At 37.4% G+C, this 24,477-nt stretch overlaps 1 protein-coding gene across 5 annotated transcripts in view; it reads left to right on the top strand.

The window, feature by feature from the left end:
* The window catches only part of KDM4C (lysine demethylase 4C), a 260,034-nt gene extending 239,306 nt beyond the window's left edge, over nt 1-20,728 (top strand). For all 5 annotated transcript variants that reach the window (XM_082075475.1, XM_082075473.1, XM_082075474.1 and 2 more), the window contains 3 exons: nt 13,205-13,324; nt 17,204-17,296; nt 19,727-20,728. In XM_082075475.1, the coding sequence (XP_081931601.1) occupies nt 13,205-13,324; nt 17,204-17,296; nt 19,727-19,903 (390 nt within the window). In that variant the 3' untranslated portion in view covers nt 19,904-20,728. The remainder of the gene's footprint in view (nt 1-13,204; nt 13,325-17,203; nt 17,297-19,726) is intronic.
* The last annotated feature ends 3,749 nt before the right edge of the window (nt 20,729-24,477 follow it).

The following is a 24,477-nucleotide window of genomic DNA, read 5'->3' as shown; positions in this document are numbered from 1 at the left end:
AAGGGTACATTTCAGAGCAGTGTATGGGCATTGAGCTGTTTACCTCCCACTGGTCTTAATAGAAGACAGTCAGCAAATCCCTGTTACATGTCTTTGAAAATTTATCCTTTAATTCGAAACACTCCAAAAGGCTCCATTTATGATCAAAGACATTCTGATTTAGGATGATCAAGATATTAAGCAAATGTGGCTGTATTGTTATTAGAAACCCCTTTTTGTGTATGCCTGCATCAAGGATCTGGTAAGGCAGAGATGAGAAACTGCTTGCCACCCTAGTGGGGTAGTCTGATCTCAAGCTACGAATAAATGTAATCAGGTCTGGGTATGCCTCAGTGCTTCTCAGATAGTAGGTGAACAACACATAATTGTTTGATGGAAACACCAAACGAATTTCGCATTCCTTAGAGAAATCTTGTTGTGTTTTCATTAGATAATATACCTGCAGCAGTTACAGGAAGGGGAAAAAAATGGTTTTTCTTCTGCCTGGACTAAAACTTGCTAATCCATGCAATGTGCGTATCAGGTGTTAGTGCCGCTGGGAGGACTTATTCATCAAATCTGGTGTGAAAGCATGTTGCTGCCTTTTGAAGAACTTATTTTTCTAATCTGTTTTCACTTTTCAACCAGCTCACAAAGATAGCACGAGCTTTCTGCTTTTCCAGTATGTGCTGAATCCACTACATAATTTCAGCTCAGCTCACAATAGACCACAATTCCAATGTTCAGACACAGTGATTTATTTTTAAGGAGAAAAACATGGATCAGGGAAATGTCAGTCTTGAAACTTTGTGGAATTCTGTTTGCGTGTAAGCATTTAATAACTACCAAAGCAAGGTATACGTTGTTCTCTTCTCCTGCTTATTTTTATTAGTTTGTATTAGCATTTGCTAAATATATCAGGGTTTGTTTTTGTTTTGTTTCATTTTGTTTTTCAAGTGTGGATGTTAGATATGGGCATAGATACATAGATTTTTGTTGATGTGCTAGCTAGTCAGCTTTTCCTCAACTCATGAGGTGCAAGAGGGTGCAAAAAAGTATATGGGTACAATTGTTTGCTGGAAGCAACAGCAGGACAACTTCCTCCAGTGACCAGTATATACAGTATTCTTTGCTGTTGTTTCACCTTGTGGTTATCAAGCAAAACTTAAGCGGACAAAAAGGAGTGTACTTACTCTTGCTGCCGTGACATACCCACACTGTTTTAGTTTACTATTAAATGTATAAATGTAGGCTTTGTCCATTGAGAAGGTAGAGCTGACCTGTAGGTTGTCATGCCCACAACCCAAAATGGACTTTGCCTCCTAAAATCTATAAATTGAATACCATCTTAAGTTGTATTGTAGCTTATGGAATGATGCTTTAAATGTTCCTTACAAGCAAGAGCATCTTAACAATTGAGGAAGTGAGATGTGTTTGGGAGGACACTTGGATATTATATGCAGGAGTTCATGCGTTTGTTTTGCAGAACCACATCATGGTAATTTTCTGAGGTCCTGATAAAATAAAAAAAGCATACTCTCAAAAAGGTGTCTATTAGTTCAAGATAATACATTCAGACTGCAGCTGTAAAAAGCAGGAACAAGAAATTATTTTTGCATGTGTCAAGTTGGCCCATTCAACTTCTTGCTTTTTTTTGCCTACAATTGTTTTTTTTGAAGTGGATGCCACCTTACCTGAAAAAAATTCAAACATGAAAAAAAAACCCACCAAGCAGTGGATTTTTTAACATACCAACAATGATGCTTGTAATACTTCACATAATTTTGCTGATACTTATGCAAGTACCTTCTTCAGTAGTGGACCCAAGAGAGCCTTCAGTGTGAAGAGAGTGTAGGAGATTATGCTCTATCTTGCTGTGTCTATTGGTACTTTAAATTCACCACTGGCAGGGGAGGGAGGAACAGGGCTATTGAGAATTCTGACAGCCAGAGTACTTCACAGAAATTATCATGGAGTCTACAACTTCTTACTGTGTGCACCTAAATTTTAAAGCCCAAAATTATTATCTTCTGCTTTCTCTGTAATAAAATGGAGCACATTTTAGTTGCCAGTATTTGAAGGAAAACCTGCCGGTATGATAGCAGTGTGAATTGAGAATCTGTTAAAAATGAAACAAAACAAAACACATCATAGACTTTTCTGAGACAGTGACCTTCTTTGCAATCCCATACCTCTGTCCTGGCCCGCAAATTCTCACTTTACACCCCTACAAATTTATGGAACAAAAGCTTCAACATCTCATAACCCACACTGTGATGTATATCCATACTGTGTACATAGGCTTGCCAGTCATCCTATCTTTCTTGATGATTGTGGACTAACTGAGGTTCTGAATGGTCATTCCTGGCCCAGGTATCTGGCTGGGGTTTGAAGCTGCATAGAAATGTATAATCTAAGTTGTTTAAGATGACGTGGACTAATTGGGGTGAAGTACAGGCAAAGGAGTCAGGCTGAATACAGATTGTCCCAAGGATAGTATTATTAGACTAATGAGAGACAGAGTGGATTAACTTCATCCTCCTTTGAGATATAGGACAAATGGGATTCAGCTGGACATTTCTTCAAAAATTGTTTCTTCTACAGGCTAGCAAAAGGGAACATTAGTTTAAAACCATAATTTGCCCATATCTAGGTAGGACTTTTTGCATGTGCACGTTATTATAACAGAAAGGGTAGCACGTATGGGGGCCATGAGTGTCAAAGCTCAGATTGCAGTATTACTTTTTTTACAGGAACTTCTCCCTAATGACTTTGTCTGGACCACAGACTTTCACTGGTGCAATAAATGTGTGTCTGCATGTCTATGTGGACACTCAATGTGCTTCTCCATTTCTGTATATGTTAGTACTTTTGCTACTGCTTTTGAAAAATCATACTGCTTGAACAATAGACATTTGGAAATACTCAGGTAGTATGTAAGTCTTGACAGTTCATTGGTGTCCACCTGGATACAAAAGATATAAGATTTTATTCTAGCCCTAGTAGTATCTGAAGGATGCTGTGGTTTTTTGAATTTCTGTCCTACAAATCAGGTGTATCTAACTTTTTCCCCATCAATCTTCTCTGGTATTATAAATGCCTAAACTCTTGACTAGTTTCCAGCATTTTTTTCCAGTGAGTTCTTTTCTGTGTGCCCTTCTCTCTTTACCTGTTCTGACAACTGTTTTCTGCTTGTCTACCTGTTCAAATCAAAACTTTATATAGTAGTGCTTACCTGACTTCTTGTATCTGTGAAACATCCATTAGACTTCTGACAGACAATAATAGCTTATTGCTCAGTTTTATCATAATGGCATGTAAATCTGTAAAGAATGGCTAAGGAAATTAGAGCTGCAGAATTTGCAGTCTTTCTGGGCAATCTTATAGATATTTTGGATGCACTCCAGTATCCCCACCACCAGTGATTTCTGAGAATGTGAAGCAGAAAAGCAAGCAATGCATTTCTGAAGGTAATGAGGATATATTGTATTTGGTATAAACTTAGTGAAAAAAATCCTCAGAACTAGTTCTGTGATGTGGGAAGAGACCTAATGAATTTTAATAGGTTTAGCAACCTCCATTTTATTTTTTAACTGAGGCAACATTGAGTGTCTGTGCTGAATAATGCACTGCTTAATGTTGGGCTGGCACATTTTTTTTTGCAGCATTGTAAAATTACCTGCCATGTAGTTGAACTTATTACTCAGCAATTTGTGTGCTGTGACCATTGACAGACAATTCTGAAGAATTCTGGAAGGCATGTTTGAGAGCCGTGTGACATGTTTCTGAGGATAAAACTTGGATTTATTTTCCTGGCTACATAGATTTGTAAAAACTGTGTAGGATTTTGTATTCTTGTTCTGTGAAATACTCCAAAAAGTTAAATATGTGTATATGTTTTGAAGAATTTATTTCAAGTTCATGTGAGCTGAGAAATTAATTTTAACACATTTTGCCAACTGTGGACTTTTGCACTACATTTGCAAGTACTGATACACAAAGTGCTGTGTTTTGCATGTGCCAAATCATCGTTTGCATCTTCTGCATCACAAATGAATTCCTGTTTTTAAAACTGTGGTCTTGTTAAGTTAAAATCAAACTTTTTAGAAAGCGAAGACTATGTTCTAAAGCTTCAGACTGTAAGATTTTATTCCATCCTTTAACTCTTGAAGCTGCAAAACATCACAAGATACAATAGTCTGATTTTAATCTGAACCTTGTTGTACAGTACTATAACTGTATTGATTCGGGTTACTTTATTCCATTATGGAGAAAAAAAGTGATTTTTCAGTGGCTTCTTATTTTTCTTTGTTTCCTGTTACAGTAGAAAGACAGGCAACTTAATAGATAAGCATAAAAAATGAATGTAGGGTAGATTAAAGGCAAATTAAAGCTTCGAATATAAGTGCTATCTTTACACGGTTTCCTGTGTATAATGTCCTTTCCACATTATAGTGGAATGCTTTATGGATCGTTATCAATAATGATTTTAGATGAGTTGAACGTAATACCCCCACAGCTCAGCAGGAGAAACAAAATGGAGGATAATCCATTACTCTGCAGCTTATGTTAAGATGGCTGATTTTGCAGTGAAGAGGGGGAAAGGCGGAAATATATTACAGTGCTTCTTGTGTTTGCAAAGTGAGTGTGTGCCCATGTCCAGGACCACAACAAGTACAGCTGTGATGAGCATCTGGGGCACAGTGAAACCCCTGGAATCACACAGGAGCCACTGAGATGAGGTGGGGCTGCTGGGAGTGGCGGAGGACCATTATTTCCCCTCCCACCTTCATTCTGGGGTAACCCAGGAATTGTAGGATTTTCAGATGTGCTACTTTACCCCATTCATTGTGTGTTTCAGAAGCAGATTATTTCCAGACTTGCCATGTGCTTTAGGGAGGGGAGAGTGGAATGAAGGAGTATTTTCCTTCATGGGTGTTACGACCCGAAGCGAGGGCAGAAGCAGAGTCTGACTGTAATTGTTTTCCTGGGAATTTAAACCTTTAGGCCTTCAGCAATGTATAGGTGTGCAGGATATGAGGTAGTGCTGTAGGGTTCAGAGTCTGATCTAACTGTAATGTGAGCATAAGCAAGGGTTGTCCGCTGCACTTAAGGGACCCTTGTCAGGCACATTGAGTCATATGTCCTTGATGTCCTTGCTAACTTCATCTTCCTACTTCTAACAGTTTCATCCCATAAGAACATATTGTACCCCAGATAAAGGCTTCTTCAGCGCCTTCTGTGCTGCACCTTGTTGTGATGCTCAGTACCACCCTGGACATCCAAACTCACATTCTGCAATGTGGGTTTAAATTGTGATCCTCTGGGCAATTCTGGGTCTATCAATTAGCATTACACATGTATTTGTGTTATTAATACTTTGCTGAAAGGCACTGTAATGGTTGAAATAGTAACTTTCTAAGCTGAATGGAAAGCAAGAAATTTTTTGATGTATTCAGGAATGCATGATCCAATTTGACTTGCAGTTTCCCTTTGGTGAGAGCATATGTTCACTTTTGTAAGAGAAGATTCAGTAACATTTTAAGGACAACATACTGTGCATAAATTCAAAGTATTTTTATACTATGCATTCTGTGACAGAAGGCTAAATTTGTTGAATTACAGTAACTATTCTCTTAATCTGGTGATTTCACTGAATATATACCAATTCAGAACCAGAATTGCACTCCTGGGAATAAGGCCTGCTCTTTCAAATGCTCATACTCTGTGTAAATTGCTGTTCCTGTTTAGATAAAATTCTGACTGTGGCAAATGAGCTACCACTCTCGTTTTGATTCAAATTGTCTTGAAATGTATGAAACCTAATTTTGTGTTTCTAAAAATTTGCATGAACTGCTGTATACTATCAGTTGCCAAAAGAAAAACACACTTTGACAGTCTGTTGAGATCAGCAGTTGTTTTCAGAGAGTTTCCACAGTTTGTTTCTCCACTTCCACTTTAATGGTGTTGGTAGATATATTCACTGTTTTCAGCAGTGGTATGTTATTTGTTGGTATGACAGGCTTTTAGTTGTAATCACATTGGTCGTGCGCCTTATGAAACAATCACCGGTGAGCATGACTGTGGAAGCTTAATCAGTAGCACTCATGTTAGAAGTTACTGTTTGCTGAAGTAACGTGGGCAGAGAAGACAACTTGAATTAAGTGCCTTTGCAGAATGGCCCTGGGGACATTGCAGCTCCATCCTGAGGGCTGCTCAGAGGTACCTTTCCTGCTCTGCCACAGGAACCTATTTCTCTCCCAGGTCTGTACACAAAGATCTAACTCACCCTGACAGCGTGGTCACCTCTAGCTTAGTTCTGCACTCCTTCCATTTCAAACCATCTTCAGCTGGTTTCTGTCAGTACAGAGAGCACTGTCTCATCATGAATACCCCAGCAGCAATGAAATAGGATAGTAAATTTAACTCAGGTTCTGATTTAAGGGGAGAATTTAGAAACATCTGCTGCAGTTCAACTAGGGTCAGCAAGAGGACCATTTCTGTGCAAAAGCCAATAATCAGGCGTGGGTTTTTGCTATTTTTTCATGTGGTGAATCCAGGCACCAGAAACCCACTTCATGTCTTATCAGTGAAAATCAGATGTAGTTAGTGTGTTTTGTCTGTGTTGTGAGAAGTAACTGTTAATTTTGTGATTAATACCAGAGTGCTTGTTTGCTATAAGTTGAAATGAATGTGCTGTGAATTGAATTTGCTGTGAAATGGGTTTCAGTTTATCCAAAATAAGATGACAGAAATCTTGGTTATTCAGTTTTGGAGCCCATGCATGAATTTTAATTTATTTTTCAGAAACCATGGAATTTCAAGGTTAAAATCCAAAATGAGTCAATATTATGGCTTGTTTCGTGCAAATTGTGGTTAGATAGACTAGTACTAAGGCGTGAGCCATTCATACGGATTTAAGCTATGCAGAGGATGACAGAAAACAGGCAGTTCCTACTTCACAGTTTGATTTTAACAAATGTATAAGTTTATGAACAAACACAAGGCGAGTGATAGGAAAAAAAAAGGTATGCAGGGTAGGAAGGCCAGGTTTATTGCAGTTACATAGTCTGATTTAGCTCTAGTTCATCTTTTTGGTATTTGTTTCTCTTTGATCTTTGAAACCTCAGGGCTAGATTATCAGCTTTCGGTCTGCCAGGAGGAGGATTACAATATCGTGCCGTGGCCCCTGTGTGTCAGGGATGGAACAGTACGGAAAAGATCTGTATCACCAGGCACGTGTGGGACTGAAGCCAGGTCGCTTCTTACCTCTGCCTTCTGCTATTCCTTCTTGCTAAATTGCAGGACAGCAGCATAGCAGGATTCACAAGATGCCACTGATACAGAAAGCAGCAGCAGCACAATGAAATGGATTCTTACACAGCCTTCTCGGAAGACCACTGTTGATTGATTGGAATATGTCTTCCTAGAGGGTTTTGATGTCATATGGTACAGAAATAATGAGGAGCTTCAAAGCATGAAAAAGATATTCAGCTGCATTAATTGTTACAAATACTAGTTTTGAGCTAACATTTAAACTGTCTTTAAACTGATAGCATCCCAGGAAAAATAATGCCTTTCAGGTTCTGTGTGTATTTATAGTATTCCTTTACCATTAAGTAAAATAATTTATACAATTTCTGTGTTTATCATTCTGTTGCTGTATTACAGAGCCATACAGCAAAAAAACCCCGATTAGAAGTATGTGCTAGCTTGTAAGACCAGTTGCAAGAGCCACACCTAACCGCTTTAGCCCTGTATTGTTTATGTCAATTTATCCATCAATGGTATTTGACAAGAATTTGAAGAAACAATGAGGCATTTTGTGCTTTGTTTTTGAAACAAAGCAAATCAGCAACTAAAACCCAGGAGTGTCAAGGAGATGCAGAAATTTTTGCCAAGTGACATTGAGAAAAATGCTGTAATTTGAATGCAATTTAAACAAACAAAAATATTTTATTTTTAATACAGTCTAAGCCATAGTGATTTGACGAAAAGCTCACACAAAGCTCAGCAATGTGTCTGCCACAGATGAACAGATAAACAGATGAACAATTCTGTTAGTGTTGAGGAAAATAAAATGGGAGTTTCTGAGATTCTTCATGAGATAAGGGCTGCTCAGCCACTCTCCTGAAGACAGAAGTGCCAACCTGATTATGTTAGCTCTCTTGGTTAAATATTGCTGAACAGTTTGGTGCTCTGTGCTGTGGATTTTGTATGGACATGCTCATTGGAAATGGGTAGAAGAATGTTATGGGTGTGGTATATTCAAAAATTATTTAACAAGTTCCAGAAGGATGAAATGGTTCAGAAAAGATGCTACTATGCATGTTTAGCAAATTACTTTAAATGACACCAGTTTATGAACATAAATCTCAGGTTTGTAAAACAGTGCACCTGTAAGGGAAACATTTATGCTTATTCAGATGGGTTACTGGTGAGTAAGAGTAAACTTAAAGAGTGAACCACGTGTAGACAATACTCCTACTTAATACTGTATACCATAGATTGATTTTTCTTCAATATCTTTCCAAGTTCTTGGCCTTTTTTTTTTTATACACAGAAGAAGAAATCTTGGTCTTCATGGTATTGTTTTTACATATACATACATATATGTATATATATTAATATATTGGGGCTATGTTAAGGGAAAACTAGTCTCCAGTAATATTTGTCAGCTGTAGGGGAGGATCTTCAGAATGTTATGGATAGCAAATGTCTTTTACCTTGCAATGTTTCATTCTCCTTGTCGCTCTTAAGTCCAGTATAGGAGCTCATCTGTGACAACTGAGTTAAGCAATCTCTCTGTCATGATTTAACCCCAACCAGCAACTAAGCCCCATGCAGCCCATCACTCATTTTCCCCCTTCACCCCCTCAACACCCACTCCCCAGTGGGATTTGGGAGGGAATGAGAAAAGTGAGAAAACTCACAAGTTGAGATAAACACAGTTTAATAGGTAAAGGAAAAGCAGCACACGCAAGCAGAGCAAAACAAGAGGTTCATTCTGTACTGCCCATGGGCAGGCAGATGTTCCTCTGTCTCCAGGAGAGCAGGGCTCCATCACATATAACAAACAGTTACTTGGGAAGACAAACATCGTGACTCTGAATGTTCTTCCCGTCCTTCTTCTTCCCACAGCTTTATATGCTGAGCATGACACCATATGGTATGGAATATCCCTTTGGTCAGTCAGAGTCAGCTGTTCCCTGTCCAGCTGTGTCCTCCTCCAATTTCTTGTGCACCCCCAGCCCACTCCCTGGTGGGGTGGTGTGTGAAGCAGAAAAGGCCTTGACTCTGTGTCAGCTCTGCCCAGCAATAACTAAAACATCCCGATGTTATAAATACTGTTTTCAGCACAAATCCAAAACACAGTCCCATGCTAGCTACTATGAAGAAATGTAACTCTATTCCAGCCAAAACCAGCACAGTCCCACAGAAAATATTGTGATCTGGTCAAGATGGAGATTGATTTTTTTTTTCATCCTATTAGGAGAGGTTCCACAGACTGCTTATGTAAAAGTATGAGTGGGAGGCAAAATCAGCCTTGAAAATGAGACAAAGTAGTCTGGATTATCAATTGCAGGATAGAATTGGGGACCTTCATTATCACAACTCTTCTGGCTCTCTTGAGTCAAAACAATTAACAAGAGCCAGGTGATCTGATGAAGTTGACCTCTGATTTGAATAGACAAGTATCGTCATTTTTCCATTTGAATATGGTTCTTTTTCTAGCAGCAATTTTAAATATTTGACTACTGCTGGGTTTATACATCCTCTTGAAGATGCCATATAGGCCACATTTTCCTCTCTTCAGACAAATGACCAATATTGTTGCTATGATATTAAATACAATATTAACCTTTATGACCATTACTTTGAGTTAAAGGAGTTAATTGATCTATTCTTCACCAATCATGCTTCACATTGACCAAAGTTTGAATCAGGTTTGGAAGGATATGATTCCATTTAAGCTCCTGAAAGATCAAACATCGTGCTGTAAGCTGACTGTTGGAAGGCTGATCGTTGTACAAGCTAATGAAAAACTTTTCCTGCTGCTAGATTCAGGGGGAATTAAGTGATGGGGGTTTGTGTGTTCAGAATATTTAGAAATGTTTTTGATAGCTGTTTACTTTTCATGTATCTAAACGGATTTTTTTTTTTGAAGCGTTATTAAATAATGTGTTGCAGTCTCTAGGTCTTTTTTTGTTCAACTGCTGCCTTCTTCACTGGGGAAGAAAATAATTCAAACTGAAAACTTTGGTTTTTTGGCTGTAAACCTTGCACTGGTAAGACCATATCTGGAGTTCTGTGTGTAGTTACAGGCTCACCTATGCAAGAAGGAGGTGGACATACAGGAGCAAATACATTGAAAGAATATGAAGGTGATGAGTGACTGGAGCATCTGTCATATAAGGGAAGGCTGACAGAGCTGGAGCTGTTCAGCCTAGAGAATAGTAGACTCAGGAGGATCTTACCAAACTGTATAATACCTGATGGGGGAAGTAAAGAAGATGGAGCCACACACGTCTCACTGGTGCATAGTGACAGGGCGAAAGACAACAAGTATCAACTGAGTTACAGGGTATTTCTTAACAAGGAATTTTTCTTCACTTAGGAAAATACTTTTTCACTATAAGGGCTGTCGAATGCTGGCCTCGTTGCCCACAGAGGTTTTGAAATGTTCGTCCTTGGAAATACTCAAACCCAGCCGGTCATTTCCCTGAGCAACCTTCTGTAGCTGACCATGCTTGGAGCTGGGGCTCTGAGCTGTGAAACAGGTGGAATGTGAAATTTAACACTTAAGTATATAGGCTTTTCAGTACAGATGGGCACAGTTTTGTCTGTTCTTGTGAACAAGAAGATATACAATGTATTCGTGTGGGAAATGTACACGGTTTACGAGATGAATGTAGACTGAGCACACTACATGTTATTTACAGCTGATGTATGGCAATGTTGAAAGATTGCCGTATCTTCATTAAATGGCTGACAATAGTGAGTTTGCAGTTTGCAATTTTGTCAGCATAAGAAATGGATCTACTTATTCAACAGAAAAAAATGGTGAGAATTATTTTTGCAGTAAAAAGAGCATGTCTAAAATGCTTATGTAATATGAAAATAAAAGGTAGGAACTCTGGCAGAAATCAGCAAGAACTATTTAGTACAGGTTTCCAAAACATTGTTCCATAGGCTAAGACACTGTTGTGATACATGAAGAATGGGATTGTTATTTGTCTAGTTATTTGCATGAGAACTCTAATTTTCCGTATGAGCAATTCCATTAGCTATCCTAGAGATGCCGTGAGACTTTTTTCTTGTGCAAGGTGCAAAGAGAGCAATTCATGCTGGGCTTTTGTTCTTGGAAAATTAATGTTTGGCTTGACATTGTTGATAGATTGTTTGTTTTCAGGAAATTTGCTATCTTTCGTGGTGTATTTTCAGAGGTGCATTCAAGACACTGAGCCAAGACTCCTTTTTGCTCTTTAGCAATAAATAGATAGAGGAAGAAGTATGATAATGACAATAACCATCTTGATAGTCATCGTTGAGAATAAAGCATTAAAAATATAGTCTCATTTAATTTATAGTTAGAGCTGTGATAGTATTTAGCAATCACTGTCCCCTGGGAAGTGATAATTATTCCACTGTTGGAAGGTAGGCAGCAGCCATTCTTTTCCTTTCCCCTTTCCCCCACCTCTCCTGGAAATACCAGAAAGGGTAATACAGCAATGCCACCTACTATCCCAGATAGATGGTGAAATTGAAAAGATATATCTTTCTGTGTCTGTCACAGCAATCTTTGCCAGGCAACACACAGGGCATATTTTAGAGCTGTCCCCTTGACACAGCACCTGAGGGATGACAGAGACAGTATTGTCATGCAGTAAAGTATGTTTCTGTGAAAATCCAGTTTTTCACTTTTTTTCTTATGTGTTGAATCAAATTCATGGATTAAGATACATGTGATTAAAACCAGTTTATAAAGCCTGTATTGGGCTAGCATGATAGTATAGCAAGATAATATCCCACTAAGGATCACTGTGGTTTGTTTTTGCTTCCACATTTTGAGTTCCTTATCATGATGATTGTTGGCCTCTGTTGGAAGTCAGCCATGGAACTCAAAAATGCAAATTTTTGGTAAATTATTCTATGTAAATCTGGAACTTTGAAAATGGTAATAGCACTGCTGCAACTGGAGACAACACCAGTTCCTGCAGGGCTTTGTAACTGAGTCATTGTACCTGAGTCCTTGGCTTTCTCTCAGCAGTAAGCTCAGGTAACATGGTCACCAAGCAGGTCCTCTTACAACTAGGAGAATGCCACTAAATTAGCACTAATTATCTTGTGATGTAGCTGGTACAAAGTATAGATCCTTTTGTTGGGGTGGATATTTGGCAGACATAGCTTCCAAAGAATTGGTGAGCACAGACTGGACAAAATTGCTTACTGGTTCTTCATGTATTTCCTTGTGTGGACAGCTGTTGTTATGAGTATGTGGTCAGTGTGCTCTGAAAATGAGTCATTTAGGTCATATAGAGCCATATGGGACAAAAGAAATAATGACAAGGACATGTTGCAACTAGTGTAAACTTTACTGGTCTGACATGCTCAAGAAATCAGGTGCCAAATTTGGCCAAAACACAACAAATAAACTGCCTCATATCTTCTCAGGAAAAAAAAAAAAAATCCCACCTAGTTTTACTTTGTAAACATTTGGATTCTTTCAGGGTTTCTCCATCAGCTAAGCAAAGAACTCATTGGCATTCTCCCCATTGATAGTTTGATCTGTGAGGGTATGTTTTAGTCAGCAAAGTTAAGCATATAGCAAAAATGTGCTGTGGTTAACAAAACATAAATTACTTGAATATGTGAAAGAGAAACAGTGGTACATATGGTGGTACATATGCAATTGCACTTTAGTGATTTTTATTTTTGATGTGTGATGGAAATTAATTTTGGGGGAAATGTATCACAGTTGCTAATATTTATCTCATTTATGTATATGTTGCCTTGCCAATGCAGCATCAAGCTATAAAGACAGTATTTCATTTTCATAAAGGCTAGCAGTATATTCTGTTAGCCCATTAGCAGGACTACAAAACCTGAGTCACACGTGGTAATAAATCTCCTCCAATTACCAAGTTGTAAAAAGCAGCTAAATGGTAATTTCAGCGGCGTGGCTCACTCACTGATTTGAGAATCCATCCTTCTTTGTAAACAGAGCAGAGATTGCCTAAGGCTCGGCCCACCTGCAGAGGGAGAGGTTGTCCAGGTGAAGTGGCCTGATGGAAAACTGTATGGTGCAAAGTATCTGGGAACAAACACAGCTCACATGTATCAGGTGAGTGTCTATATTTATTATCATGTGCTTGTTTTTGAGATGTCTTTATTGCAAGTTGCTTGTTCAGCTCTAGCATTGGAGTGGTCAGCTGCACCTTCAAAGCAGCAGAAGGCTGCAATGTGGAGTCTTATTGTAGCTGTCAATGCATTTAAACTAATGAATAAAGCTGTATAAACCATTAAAAAGTGCTGTGCGCTCTTTGGGAGTTGAGGTTTCACCTGTTCTTATAAAATCAAGAAAATGGCTTATTTAATAAGAACTTAGGGGAACAGGTGGAACATTAAGATTGAAAGGTAACATTTGTTATTTTCTCCAGGTTTTTTACTTTTATGTCAGGTAATTGTACAATTAATGATATAAAATTAAGTATTGGTGTGCGACTACAGTGGACCTTAGGCATTTCATAACAGGATGGAAGGGAGGACAGTAAAAAGAAGAGCATAAATAGCCCCACTTTCATTTTCTGAGGCACTTTTGAATTAATTAACACATAACCTAAGGACCATTTTATCCTCAGCAAAGGCAAAAGGGAACTAAACACTGAAGGCAAGGCTAAAAAGCTGACTTCTGATTTCAGAGACACAATAATTGTTTTTTTATGTGCTTGCCTTTGAGAAAAATCAGTCAGCAGCTTTGAGTACCCAAGTGAATGGTAAAAACTGCAATAAAACAATCACAATAATAATAGCACTTCTGAAAGAATGAGAATCTCGGTACATTTCATTTATATATATATAAAATAATTTTCACTTATGTAACTCTTTTCATCTGAGGGCCTCACATTACTCTACAAAAGTGGCAAATTTACTGTTCTATCTGTAGATAAATTAAGGTACAGAGAGGCTAAATGACTTGCTGCATTGACCTTCTCGCTGTGCCAATGACTTGCAATCGAACTCAAGTCCTCAAATACCTGATCCCTTCAGCTAGTCTCTAAATCTTACCTCTTTGCTTACATTTAGCAGCTGTATTATGTTGTGAAGGTGAAAAGTTCTTTATAAAATATAAAGATTATTGTTGAATAGTAGCATTAATCTTCAGATCATTTAATCTTCTGAACAGCTGGTCTTCTGAGGAATACTTCGAGATAGATTAGATGAATGTTGTTTTCTTTCATATTTGAAGGAATCTGACAGAGGGAAACTTATTTGTCTTATTTTAGACCTCTTGGACAACAGGATGAAATCATTTTGGTTTAAGAAAAATGGATTTACAAGGAGAGGTTTAGTAAGGTTTGGAGCTTCTCAGCATAACAATTATGGGAGATTACTGTAAACTGCCTTGTAAAAATGCCTATCAGGGAGGAAATAGCAAAGATTGAAGATTAGAGGTAGTCCAGATTGCACTACGGAGGACTTTGGAGACAAACAAGCATTTCAATCTGTAGGAGGGGAGAGGAGGCTGCCACAACATGGCCACACGTTACAAAATGTCTGTGACATGAAGCAAGGTTAACTTCAGGACACACCAGTAGTTCTTCCTCTGGTCTTTCTACACAGCCTGTCTGAAAGTTCCCAGGACCCATGCATACACATATTCCATTCTTCTTCTGGGTTGTGAGTTCTCTGTTGCACTTCACCAAGTCTTCTATGTGATCTCTGAGATCGTATGACAAAAAGGAGAGACTGAAAAGGATGCTCTAAAATGAGTACTTTGATCTAATAGGGCAAATCTGCTCTACTTAGATAGATCTGTGAATTTTCCTCATATTCATGAAGCAATTGGACCAAATGTGACAGTACTTATCCATGCAGGAGCTATGACACAATGCATCAAAATTTGTATTATCCAGTTCAACATTTGCCACCCAGTATCCTGCACAGTCCCTAAGCAGACAATACCAAACAAAGCTGGTGTTCAGGAGAAACTGTTAGATCTACGTTTGATGTCTTGATCATTTTTCATGTTGACTCACTGTTCAGTTTTGAGTTTCATTTGAGATTATTAAATTATCCATTCACCCTATTAATTGCTTTCTGACAATTTCAGCTGACCCTTTAATTTATGCTGTCCCAACAAAAGAAAATCTCATGGAGAGAATAACATGCTACACAGACACAGTACGGCAGCAGAAGTCCAAGTAAAATAGCTTACTGGATAAAACTAATTATTTGAAATGTAGTATCTGCAATCTGGATTTAAATTTGAGCTATTAGAGATGGTGGGTTTACATTTTGCGTGAGTCATGATACTGGTGAAAGTCTTAGAGGAGCTCATGTTGTGTTTGCCTTTAACAGTAGGCAAATTTATTTTCAGTGCAGTGTGCTGAATTATAGCTGAAGAATTTCCAATTAGTCTTCATTGTAAATGTTCAATGCATTTCATACTACAAGCATGCCAGATTCTGTGATACGAAGCAGTTGCCTCGTGCTGCACACTACCAGTAAAAACAAAACCACTGCCCATTCAGGAGGTGATTTTCTGATTGCATGGTGCAGGCAGAGTTCATTTCCTGCCCAGCTCTTTCACCAGTGATGCAAAAATATTATTACCAACTGTATTATGCAAAAACATATTACTAAAAGTATTTTGCAGTTAAGGAGCAGGAATAGCAGAAAGGTTGCACCTGCATCATGGTGAAAAATACCTAAATTACCATCATTTCATTAAAGAAGCTTAAGCCAAATTGACCTTTAAGTTCCTCTCACATACTTCTAACAGACTAGGCTTATGGCGTTAGTAACAGGGACAGAGAGGAGCAAGGTTGACTTTTGTGACTTTGTTATCCATCTATGCTCTGTGGGTTTTAAATGCATTCCAGATTTGTGCATTCCTGTCACATAGCTGTTAAAAATGCTTTTAAAGAAGTTAATAGTTCATAGATCTGTACCATGGCTTTTGAGAATGGTTATACTATATCAGATTTTTCAGCTGCTCACAATTAACCTGACGTACTTGGCCCTGGCAAGGGTTTAATTTGAACCTACAAAACATAGTCCATTTGCAAGTTCAAATACATGGTTTTTTCAGTTTTATCTATAATAATACTTCCTATAAGTTAATGTTTTCCTATGTTTGTATTCGGGTTTATTTTTCCAGCCTGAGCCTGTTGTTGTCATTCACATGGTCTCATTAAGTCACCTAAGGATGTGGAATGGGACTTCTTTTAATTTTACATCAAACCTTAAAGTATGGTTTCTGTGGAAACCGAAACTGCAGTCATAGATAATAGCTGAAATTCACAATTGTTAGATGAAGTATTAAAAAAAAAAAATCAGCAGCTACTGAAAAGGCTTAAATGGTTCAAAGCCTCAGCATTTTAACATTCCCCACACCTAGGTACATTTCCTTTCTCATTTTCTGCTAACGGGGTTCATGTTGGATTAAATCTAAACCTAAGCATGATAAAGCTTTTCATCTTCTGAACAGAGCATTTTAAAGAAATTCCATCAGATTCAATAAAATTCTGTTAACTGGTATTTCCTTAGTTGTCACTCATACTTTCTTTCTTTTGACATAGTCTTTCTCAACCTTAAAGCACAGAATGTTAAAATTATTTATTAGAAGCAAGTAAAAAAATTAGAGGCAAATAAGGATGACATAAAAAAACTTTAATGTGTCATTCCTACAAAATGATGGTGTCTATGTTGTTACTGCTTGGCATTCCTAATCTAATAAATTTTACTGTATTATATATGTGTCAGTGTTGATTTTGAAGTCTCTTTCATTAGATATTATTTTCAATTTATACACGTGTTGCAGATCCCAAGAAATAACATTTTTAATGTTTTATCCTAATTTTACCTTCCTAAAATAGCAAAATATTTCTATCAAAATCTTCTGTATTTGCACATATATTTTTGTCTGGAGACATTCTCAGAAACTTCCTGAAAGAGTTAAATTATTATTTTATTTTTATATACTCATTTTTTCAATTAGGTTGAGTTTGAAGATGGTTCTCAAATAGTAATGAAGAGAGAAGAGATCTATACACTAGACGAAGAACTTCCTAAGAGAGTAAAAGCACGTTTTGTGAGTATTTGCTGATGATTACTTTATAGTATATATATGCTCAAAATGCCAATAACAGTAGTCTTGGTTTTATTCTGGATTTGCAGTCTAAATTGGACAAACATTTTGTGAAGCCTGTACTAATATGACTGGCTAAATCAGCACAAGTGTCCATTTGCTAGTGAGAATGGTTGGTTGTTCTTCTAATACGGGCAAATGCTGTTGTCAAACATAATTCTTTTTTCCTAAAAGGGACATCTTGGTCCATCCTTTGTCAGATCATGAATTATCAAGTTAGTAAATACTTAAACTGGCAGCCATTCTGTTCATTCAGCATGCTTATAACATGTATATACTTAAAAAAAAAAAAAATCCAAATTCTCAGAGCTTTGTGGTTTTAAAGTAATTTATTTTAATAAAAATGCAGTTAACTTGTTCTAAGGAGCAAAGTGCCTGATCAGAACTCATTAATGTCACTGGCAGGGCTCATGGGCATTTCAGTAGTTTTGATGTTGAAATCAAATGTTTGCTATGTTTTTTAATTTTTCTGCAGTTTCGAACAACATAACATATGTGTATCATGTGGAAAAGTGTTGAGGTTCTTAAGGAGCATAACACTTAAAGGCTGAAAAGGGGAAGTTCTGCCATACAGGTGTTGGAGAGGACAAGATGACTGCTGTTACCTGTCTTTGTCATTAATGCTAAATATTGTGCAATTCAATCCATTCCATTCCCAAGTCTGCTCAGAAGAGCACCATGTTCTTCTAATGTCCGTGTTCTATTTTAGAGCTCTTCGTTCAAAACTGGATCACAAGTTTAATATTAGCTTTCTTAACATGTAAAACCAAAACATAAAGATGCAAAAACCTTGTCATAGTTGAGAACAAACTATAATTCACTGTTGTGAATAAAAAATTCCCCCTTACTTAGAGAATCCTTTCAATGAAGCTTTGAAAGGGAGAGCAGTGTGCAGTATATTTTTCAGTGCCACAAGGAGGGAGGCTCATACATGATACCTGTTCACACATCCATTATATGACATTAATTACCTTGATTCTTGAAAGCTGGGTGCAAGGAATTGTCGCTTAATTATGTGTAGAGTTGAATCTTCAGACACAGGTCAGCTTACATGAGTTTGGGGGACTAACATAGTGTTACGTGGTGAGGCAGCTGAAGAAGTTTTCAGTCCAACTTTCCTTTTCTATGCTTTTTGTGACATGCAGCTGCCATTCATCTCATTCTCAGCAGCCAACCCCAACATGGCAGCTGTTAGCTTCAGAAGTTAGGGGTGTGTCAAACGAAAGGATTGGCATCATGTCTGCGAGGGGCAGTAAAGCTGAGAAAGGAAGAGAGATAGAGAAATGTGAGGCTGTCAGCCTGTTGGGGGAGTGTTCACCAGCAGGATGCCATCTTTTGCTGAAAAAACAGAATAAGGTTAGGGTGGTTCTTTTCAATGTGAGGGTCAGTGTTGCATTTCACTAAGGATGACAATGCAAATATAAGCGGAGTTTTTATAGATTTTTTTTTATTTGATGCCATTAACTTCATAGGGGAGTCAAGTGTAGGTTAAAAACATTGAATTTGGTCAATTAAATACAGCAAACCAAGTCTGTGCTCAGACCTTTGCATTTTGTCAAACCATTGCCTCAAATTCTATAAATATGTAGCTTAATCCTCAAGGTATGCCCAGCACCTCCTTCCCCTTCTCAGGCTGCAGACAGTGCAAGTTAAATAAATACAGCTTATGATATTGTTTCCTCCTCCTGAAATAAATAACACCAATTCCTTCCAAGTGATGCTTTTCCTAGTCCTGGGACTTTTACTCCAGTAGTGGAAATGGTCCAACATTTCTACCACTGCTTCTTCCATAGTGGCTTGCTGTTTGCTGTCCTGCTGCCTTGTTTCAGTTGGTTCCCACTGTTTCAAGTTTGCTGACAAATGACCAAACTCTGATTCTTTGCAAATTAGTATGCAGGTTTGTTTTCAGAAGTCCATGACATAGTACCTTGCACTTAAAACTTTTCTGAATAAGAGGAAGTGGTATATAATACTTGATACTGCTGGGATCAAACCTGCCCAACAATTGCATCACTTCTGTGGTGTTGTTTTTCACCTTGAGTTACGGTGGTGTGACCTCTGGATGAAATAAAAAGTAACAACTGGTGTTAGTCACATGTTTCTAAGGGACACATTTAATCCTAGAGGATTAGATGACGAGTAGCACATGCATAACATGGAAAAGAAATAATTATATTTTAAATGTGCATTTCAAATATATATATTTACTATTTAGACATTTTCCTGAAGACAGTTGTAACTGCATAATCAGTAATGGAGCTAGGTTCATATCATCTAGATGAGTATATCTGTGTTTCCATGTAACTTGTCTAAAATATGTCTGAATATTATAGCCTGTGTGAAGCTGTCTGTATAATTAATATTTTGGTTTAGTCTACAGCCTCTGACATGAGATTTGAAGACACATTTAATGGAGCAGATGTTATATTGGGAGAGAAGAAGAGGCAGAGAGTACTGAGTTCCCGCTTTAGGAATGAATATGTGGATGATCCAGGTTACCGCACCTTCTTAAAAAGCTCATTCCAGAAGAAATGCCAGAAGGGGCTATAAGGGAAGCAAGAGAGAAAGGGGGATGTTGATTGAAAAGCACGCAGCATTGTTTGCAGTTTGTTCTGGTTTAATTGAACACTCAGTTTTAGAATTAACTAATCTATACACCAGCCTTGTAAGCTGAAGTTCGTGAGTTCTGATTTCTTCAGTTAATGTATTAAAGATTTTGTAATGTTTTGCATTATGAAACTAAGTAAGAAGCCAAGTGGGAGTAAGGGGGATTACACACTGACATGCTGAAGAAAACTTTCAGTCCTGCTCGCATTTAGATAAGTGGTAAAATTCCCTTTGAATTACAGAAATATTCGCATTCAGAAGAAAAGACATTTTAGTAACAGAGATAATTTCAGTGGCTTATTTTTTTCTGCGGACAGGAAAGGATGTTAAGTTCAATAATAGCAGTTTTTATAAAACATTTTGGAAACAAATACAAATATGTACAGTATTAGACAAACAAAAGCTTTATTTACTTTATACAGTGCTTTTGCATTTTTATGTCACTACTGCTTTCAGTAGGATTTGATGGGGATTCAGCTGTTGACTTAGATATTTTTTGCTTTTAAGAAAGATTTCTTCAGTGCAGCAAAGTTGTTTTGTATATTTAAAGAGGCAGATTTTGACAGATATTTTTAAACATTTTTCATAAGGTCTATTAAAAATAGCTATTTGTAAAATATAATTTTCTTTCTTCATGTGTACGAAAAATTGGAGTTTAAATATATATGCTTAACAGCCTAGTTTTGAATGAATATATTATTGTCTTCCTTTAAAAATAATATTCTATCAATGTAATATGTTTAAAAATAAATGAACAAACAAATCCTTTTCCTTGTAGCATTTTGTCTGTTGGTATGGTTTCCAGCCTTAGGAGTCAAGAAACTTCAGTATGTGCACTCTGTGTGTAGTTTCCTGAACACAACAGAAAATACACACAGACACACGCATGGCTGGGTATTAAAATGCAAACTTGATAAATACTGTATTTTCATTTATTTTCTTTCTATTTCCCTTCAGCCTTTGGGCTCTTGACCTTTCTGGATGTTTCACAGAAAGGAGAAAGTCTGAATTTGTCTGAAACACTTGGGTATGTGAAACTAGAAGAGAGCTTTATCAAAATTACATCATCTGTTTCTTGTAAATTGGACCATCAGCAGGATTTCTGGCTGTCTGCTACAGGAAAAAGCCCTCTCAAAATCCAATTTAAATCTAAGCACTGCTGTTTCTAGGATTCTGATTGAAAAAAAAACCCTCAATATGTGGGCCCAAACAATTTTTCATTACTAAACCAGTCCTTTACATGCTGAGGCACACAGATCTTTGTTTTAGTGTAGCCATTGCATGATTGTTCTTATTTTTTCAAGTGGACAGTAAAATATTTGCATTTACTATGTGACACCTCAATTGACAATTTAATTTTTCTGCCCTACTTTAACTATCTTTTCTTGTACCAAGAGATCACTCAGAATCTCTTTAGTCTAAGAAATTGCTTGGCTGTGATGATTGAAATATATTTCTAATTGACAACACTTTCTCTAGAGGTGGTGGGTTGTAGTGCATACTTTCTGGCATATTTCAGAATATCAGAACTCTTTATGGTGTTGTACAAGAAAAATAAAATCTAATGATACATTTTCAAAATGCAAGATTGTTGCTGTCTTCTAGAGTTAAATGCAGAAGATAACCTGGTTATTGATGGTTAGTTTCAAAATACTGTTCTAGAATAAGATTGCTTTTATGATCCACAGTAAAAGTTCAGAACAACTATGGCATTATTAATTGGTTAAATGCATATAAATATATTTTGTAATTAAGTAGATGAAGCTATGCGGGTACTACAGAGCCTAAAAAACAAATGTATGTTCTTTTTATGGATCTGATATGACCTGTTAATGACGCCGTGAATAAACTGCCTCATCTCTATAAAATGGATCCAGCATGTTTCTCTTCAAGTTCCTTGAAATTCATTATCAAAGTGCTGCATTTTTTTTCTTTTAGTAATATTCATGCAAAAAAAATCATTTGGCTTTTTTCCCCTTCTACATTTCAGCAAAAAAAAATCTTTGGGAGTTCTGGAAGGCTTTGAAAGTATTTCTGACCTTTGTAAGATGCTATGAAATACCCACTATGTAAACAAAAAATGTAGTAATTTTCATGGTCACAGTTTCATGCCTCCTGTCTGAAGACCTCATGGTCCTTGCAAACTGGACTGGCTAAACAACTGGCATGGAAAGAGCTCTCCTGTTCCTTTACAACTCCTGAAAAGCGACATTTTCCAGTTCCACATCAGTTGTTGATGTAGTCTGTGAGAGAACAGGTTCATAGGCAGCTGTTGATGTGCCATGCTGTGGGAAACCAGGAGGCTGCCACGCTCTGGATTGGTTAAGTGAACATCAAAACAGAGTTGTTTGCTATCCATGTAAGCAGTTCTCAATAGCCAGCTTCTCAGTCCAGGAAAACATTCACATGTTTTTTCATGCTGATACTAGGGACAGGTATGTCTTTTCTGATGAAAAGCATGTTGACATTCATGACCGTTTCACTTGCAGTGTCTGTATGAAGAAGAGTGAGGCAGACAGGAAGAGTGAAGCATTTTCTTTAAATGTGGGCTAATTGGATTATGGGTGGCTTTCCTAGGATTAAAAAAATCATAATTGAATGTCCTTAGTAAGAGAGTGCTGCATACCTGAAGACAGGAGAAACCGTGCACTTTCTGTTATCTTACTCAAACAAGAGCAAGATAATTGTTTTGCATATTCAAAAATCCTGAAGGCTATGGGTGTGCTTATGAGGGTGCACACACAAAGTAGTGGTTTGACCAGGATACTTTTTTTTCTTTTTTCTTCACAATATTCATACTTATCTCAGAATCGCAGAATGGTTGAGGTTGGAAGGGACCTCTGGAGATCACCTAGTCCAACCCACCTGCTAAAGCAGGTTCACTGTATTGCATGTCTGATTAAAAATACCAAGGAAGACTCTGAAGTACTGGAATTTATGCTGGCTTGTGAAGTTGAATGCTTTAGCACTATGACTATTATTTCCACAGCTATAGCTAAGGTCTGATAAAATCAAATTACTAGAATTAGATAAAAATTAGATTACTTCTCTTGGATCGTATTTGCTCTTGTATTACTGTAGCAAAGCAATTTTGTTGATGCTTAATAGGAGTTCTACAATATATTGTGTTGTGCTGCAGTGGTTAAAAATTTTCAATTAAAAGGAGTACTAGATAAATTCCTGCAAAATAATTTGCTTTGAAGCTTGTTTATACTTTCCAGCTGTGATGTAGGTGAACAGCAATTTTTTGTAACAGAGAAGTTAATATGATACCCTGCTTGTTATTAACAAAATATAGCAGGATAAAAGCTGCCTCTATTTATTCTGTTCCACCCTTTCTGATTTTGTGAGATGTTCTCCAGTGTAGAAGACATAACAGAAAAAAATACCAATAAACTAAATACTGCTTGAATGATCATCTGCCTAAATAACAAATAGATGTATTTGCTACCTGTTCTGCTTGATTTAGCCATTTTTATTTAGTGGCACAATCACAACTGTTAACTTTGATAACAGATGAAGGCAAAATGATAATTTCACTTATGAAATGCTGTGTTTTCATCAGTCTCTAAATTTTGTGGTGGTATTTCGTGTTACCCAAATCAAGTATTTCATGTCAGTGTCCAATGACATGTTAGCAGGAGAGAAAGCTTATGTGTAGTGGGCAAGAGGAATCTTTACTGCACATATACACAAAAGACATATCCATCTTCTTAAAAAGTTACAGAACCACCTTATAAATTTATCACACAGCTTTGAACTTCAAAAGCCATTTCCGGGGATTCTAGTCTTGAATTCCAAATGCCTTAGATAGGATTTTTTCACTGATGGATCTAGAAAAACGAAAATGAGTGATGATATGGTAGGACATAAAGGTTTTACTGGAGTTCATCTGAGCTGTTGTATATACTGTCTACTTGGTTATGGCTTCGCTGTTACTTTGAGACTGAATTGTCCTGTAGCTGTACTGCTGAGATGTTGTTCTCACTAATGTATTTCTTCTATATTTGTAGGCGGAGCTGGTAACTGCCAAAACTTTCTTCTTTAAGAGCCTGTTTTGAGTTACTAAAAGCTCTGGCAGTTTACATATCTTACAGTCGAAATTTTTATGTGCCTTAAAAAGTCAGGGAACTCTAACCATTTTCGTCATTTGGAAGATCCTGGGCAGGTCTCTAGACATCTTTCCTCTGCTTAGCAAAGTTAGTGAATGTGATGCCATGGAAGCAGGTTCAGTAAGTATATTTTGAAAACGGAAGGTCTGGTAGGTGGTGCACTGTCATACAACACAAAGAGATACATGAATAAAACTCTTCAGGAGCTCCTTTCTGCTATGGGAAGGTCGAGGAGAGGCTACATGAGAGAGCTGCTGTAACTGGAGGTAAATCTTTGCAGAAAAAACTTGAAGCTGTAGGACACCTCTCAGATAATGGTGTAAAACATCACCCTGCACTGAGGGAACAAGCAGGACCAAGACACAACCATGCATGCAGAAATTATTCCCCAGCCTTTTGAAACAC

Source organism: Streptopelia decaocto (assembly GCF_964273445.1).
Source record: "Streptopelia decaocto genome assembly, chromosome: Z".
NCBI lineage: Eukaryota > Metazoa > Chordata > Aves > Columbiformes > Columbidae > Streptopelia > Streptopelia decaocto.
This window is presented reverse-complemented; position numbering and strand designations above follow the sequence as displayed.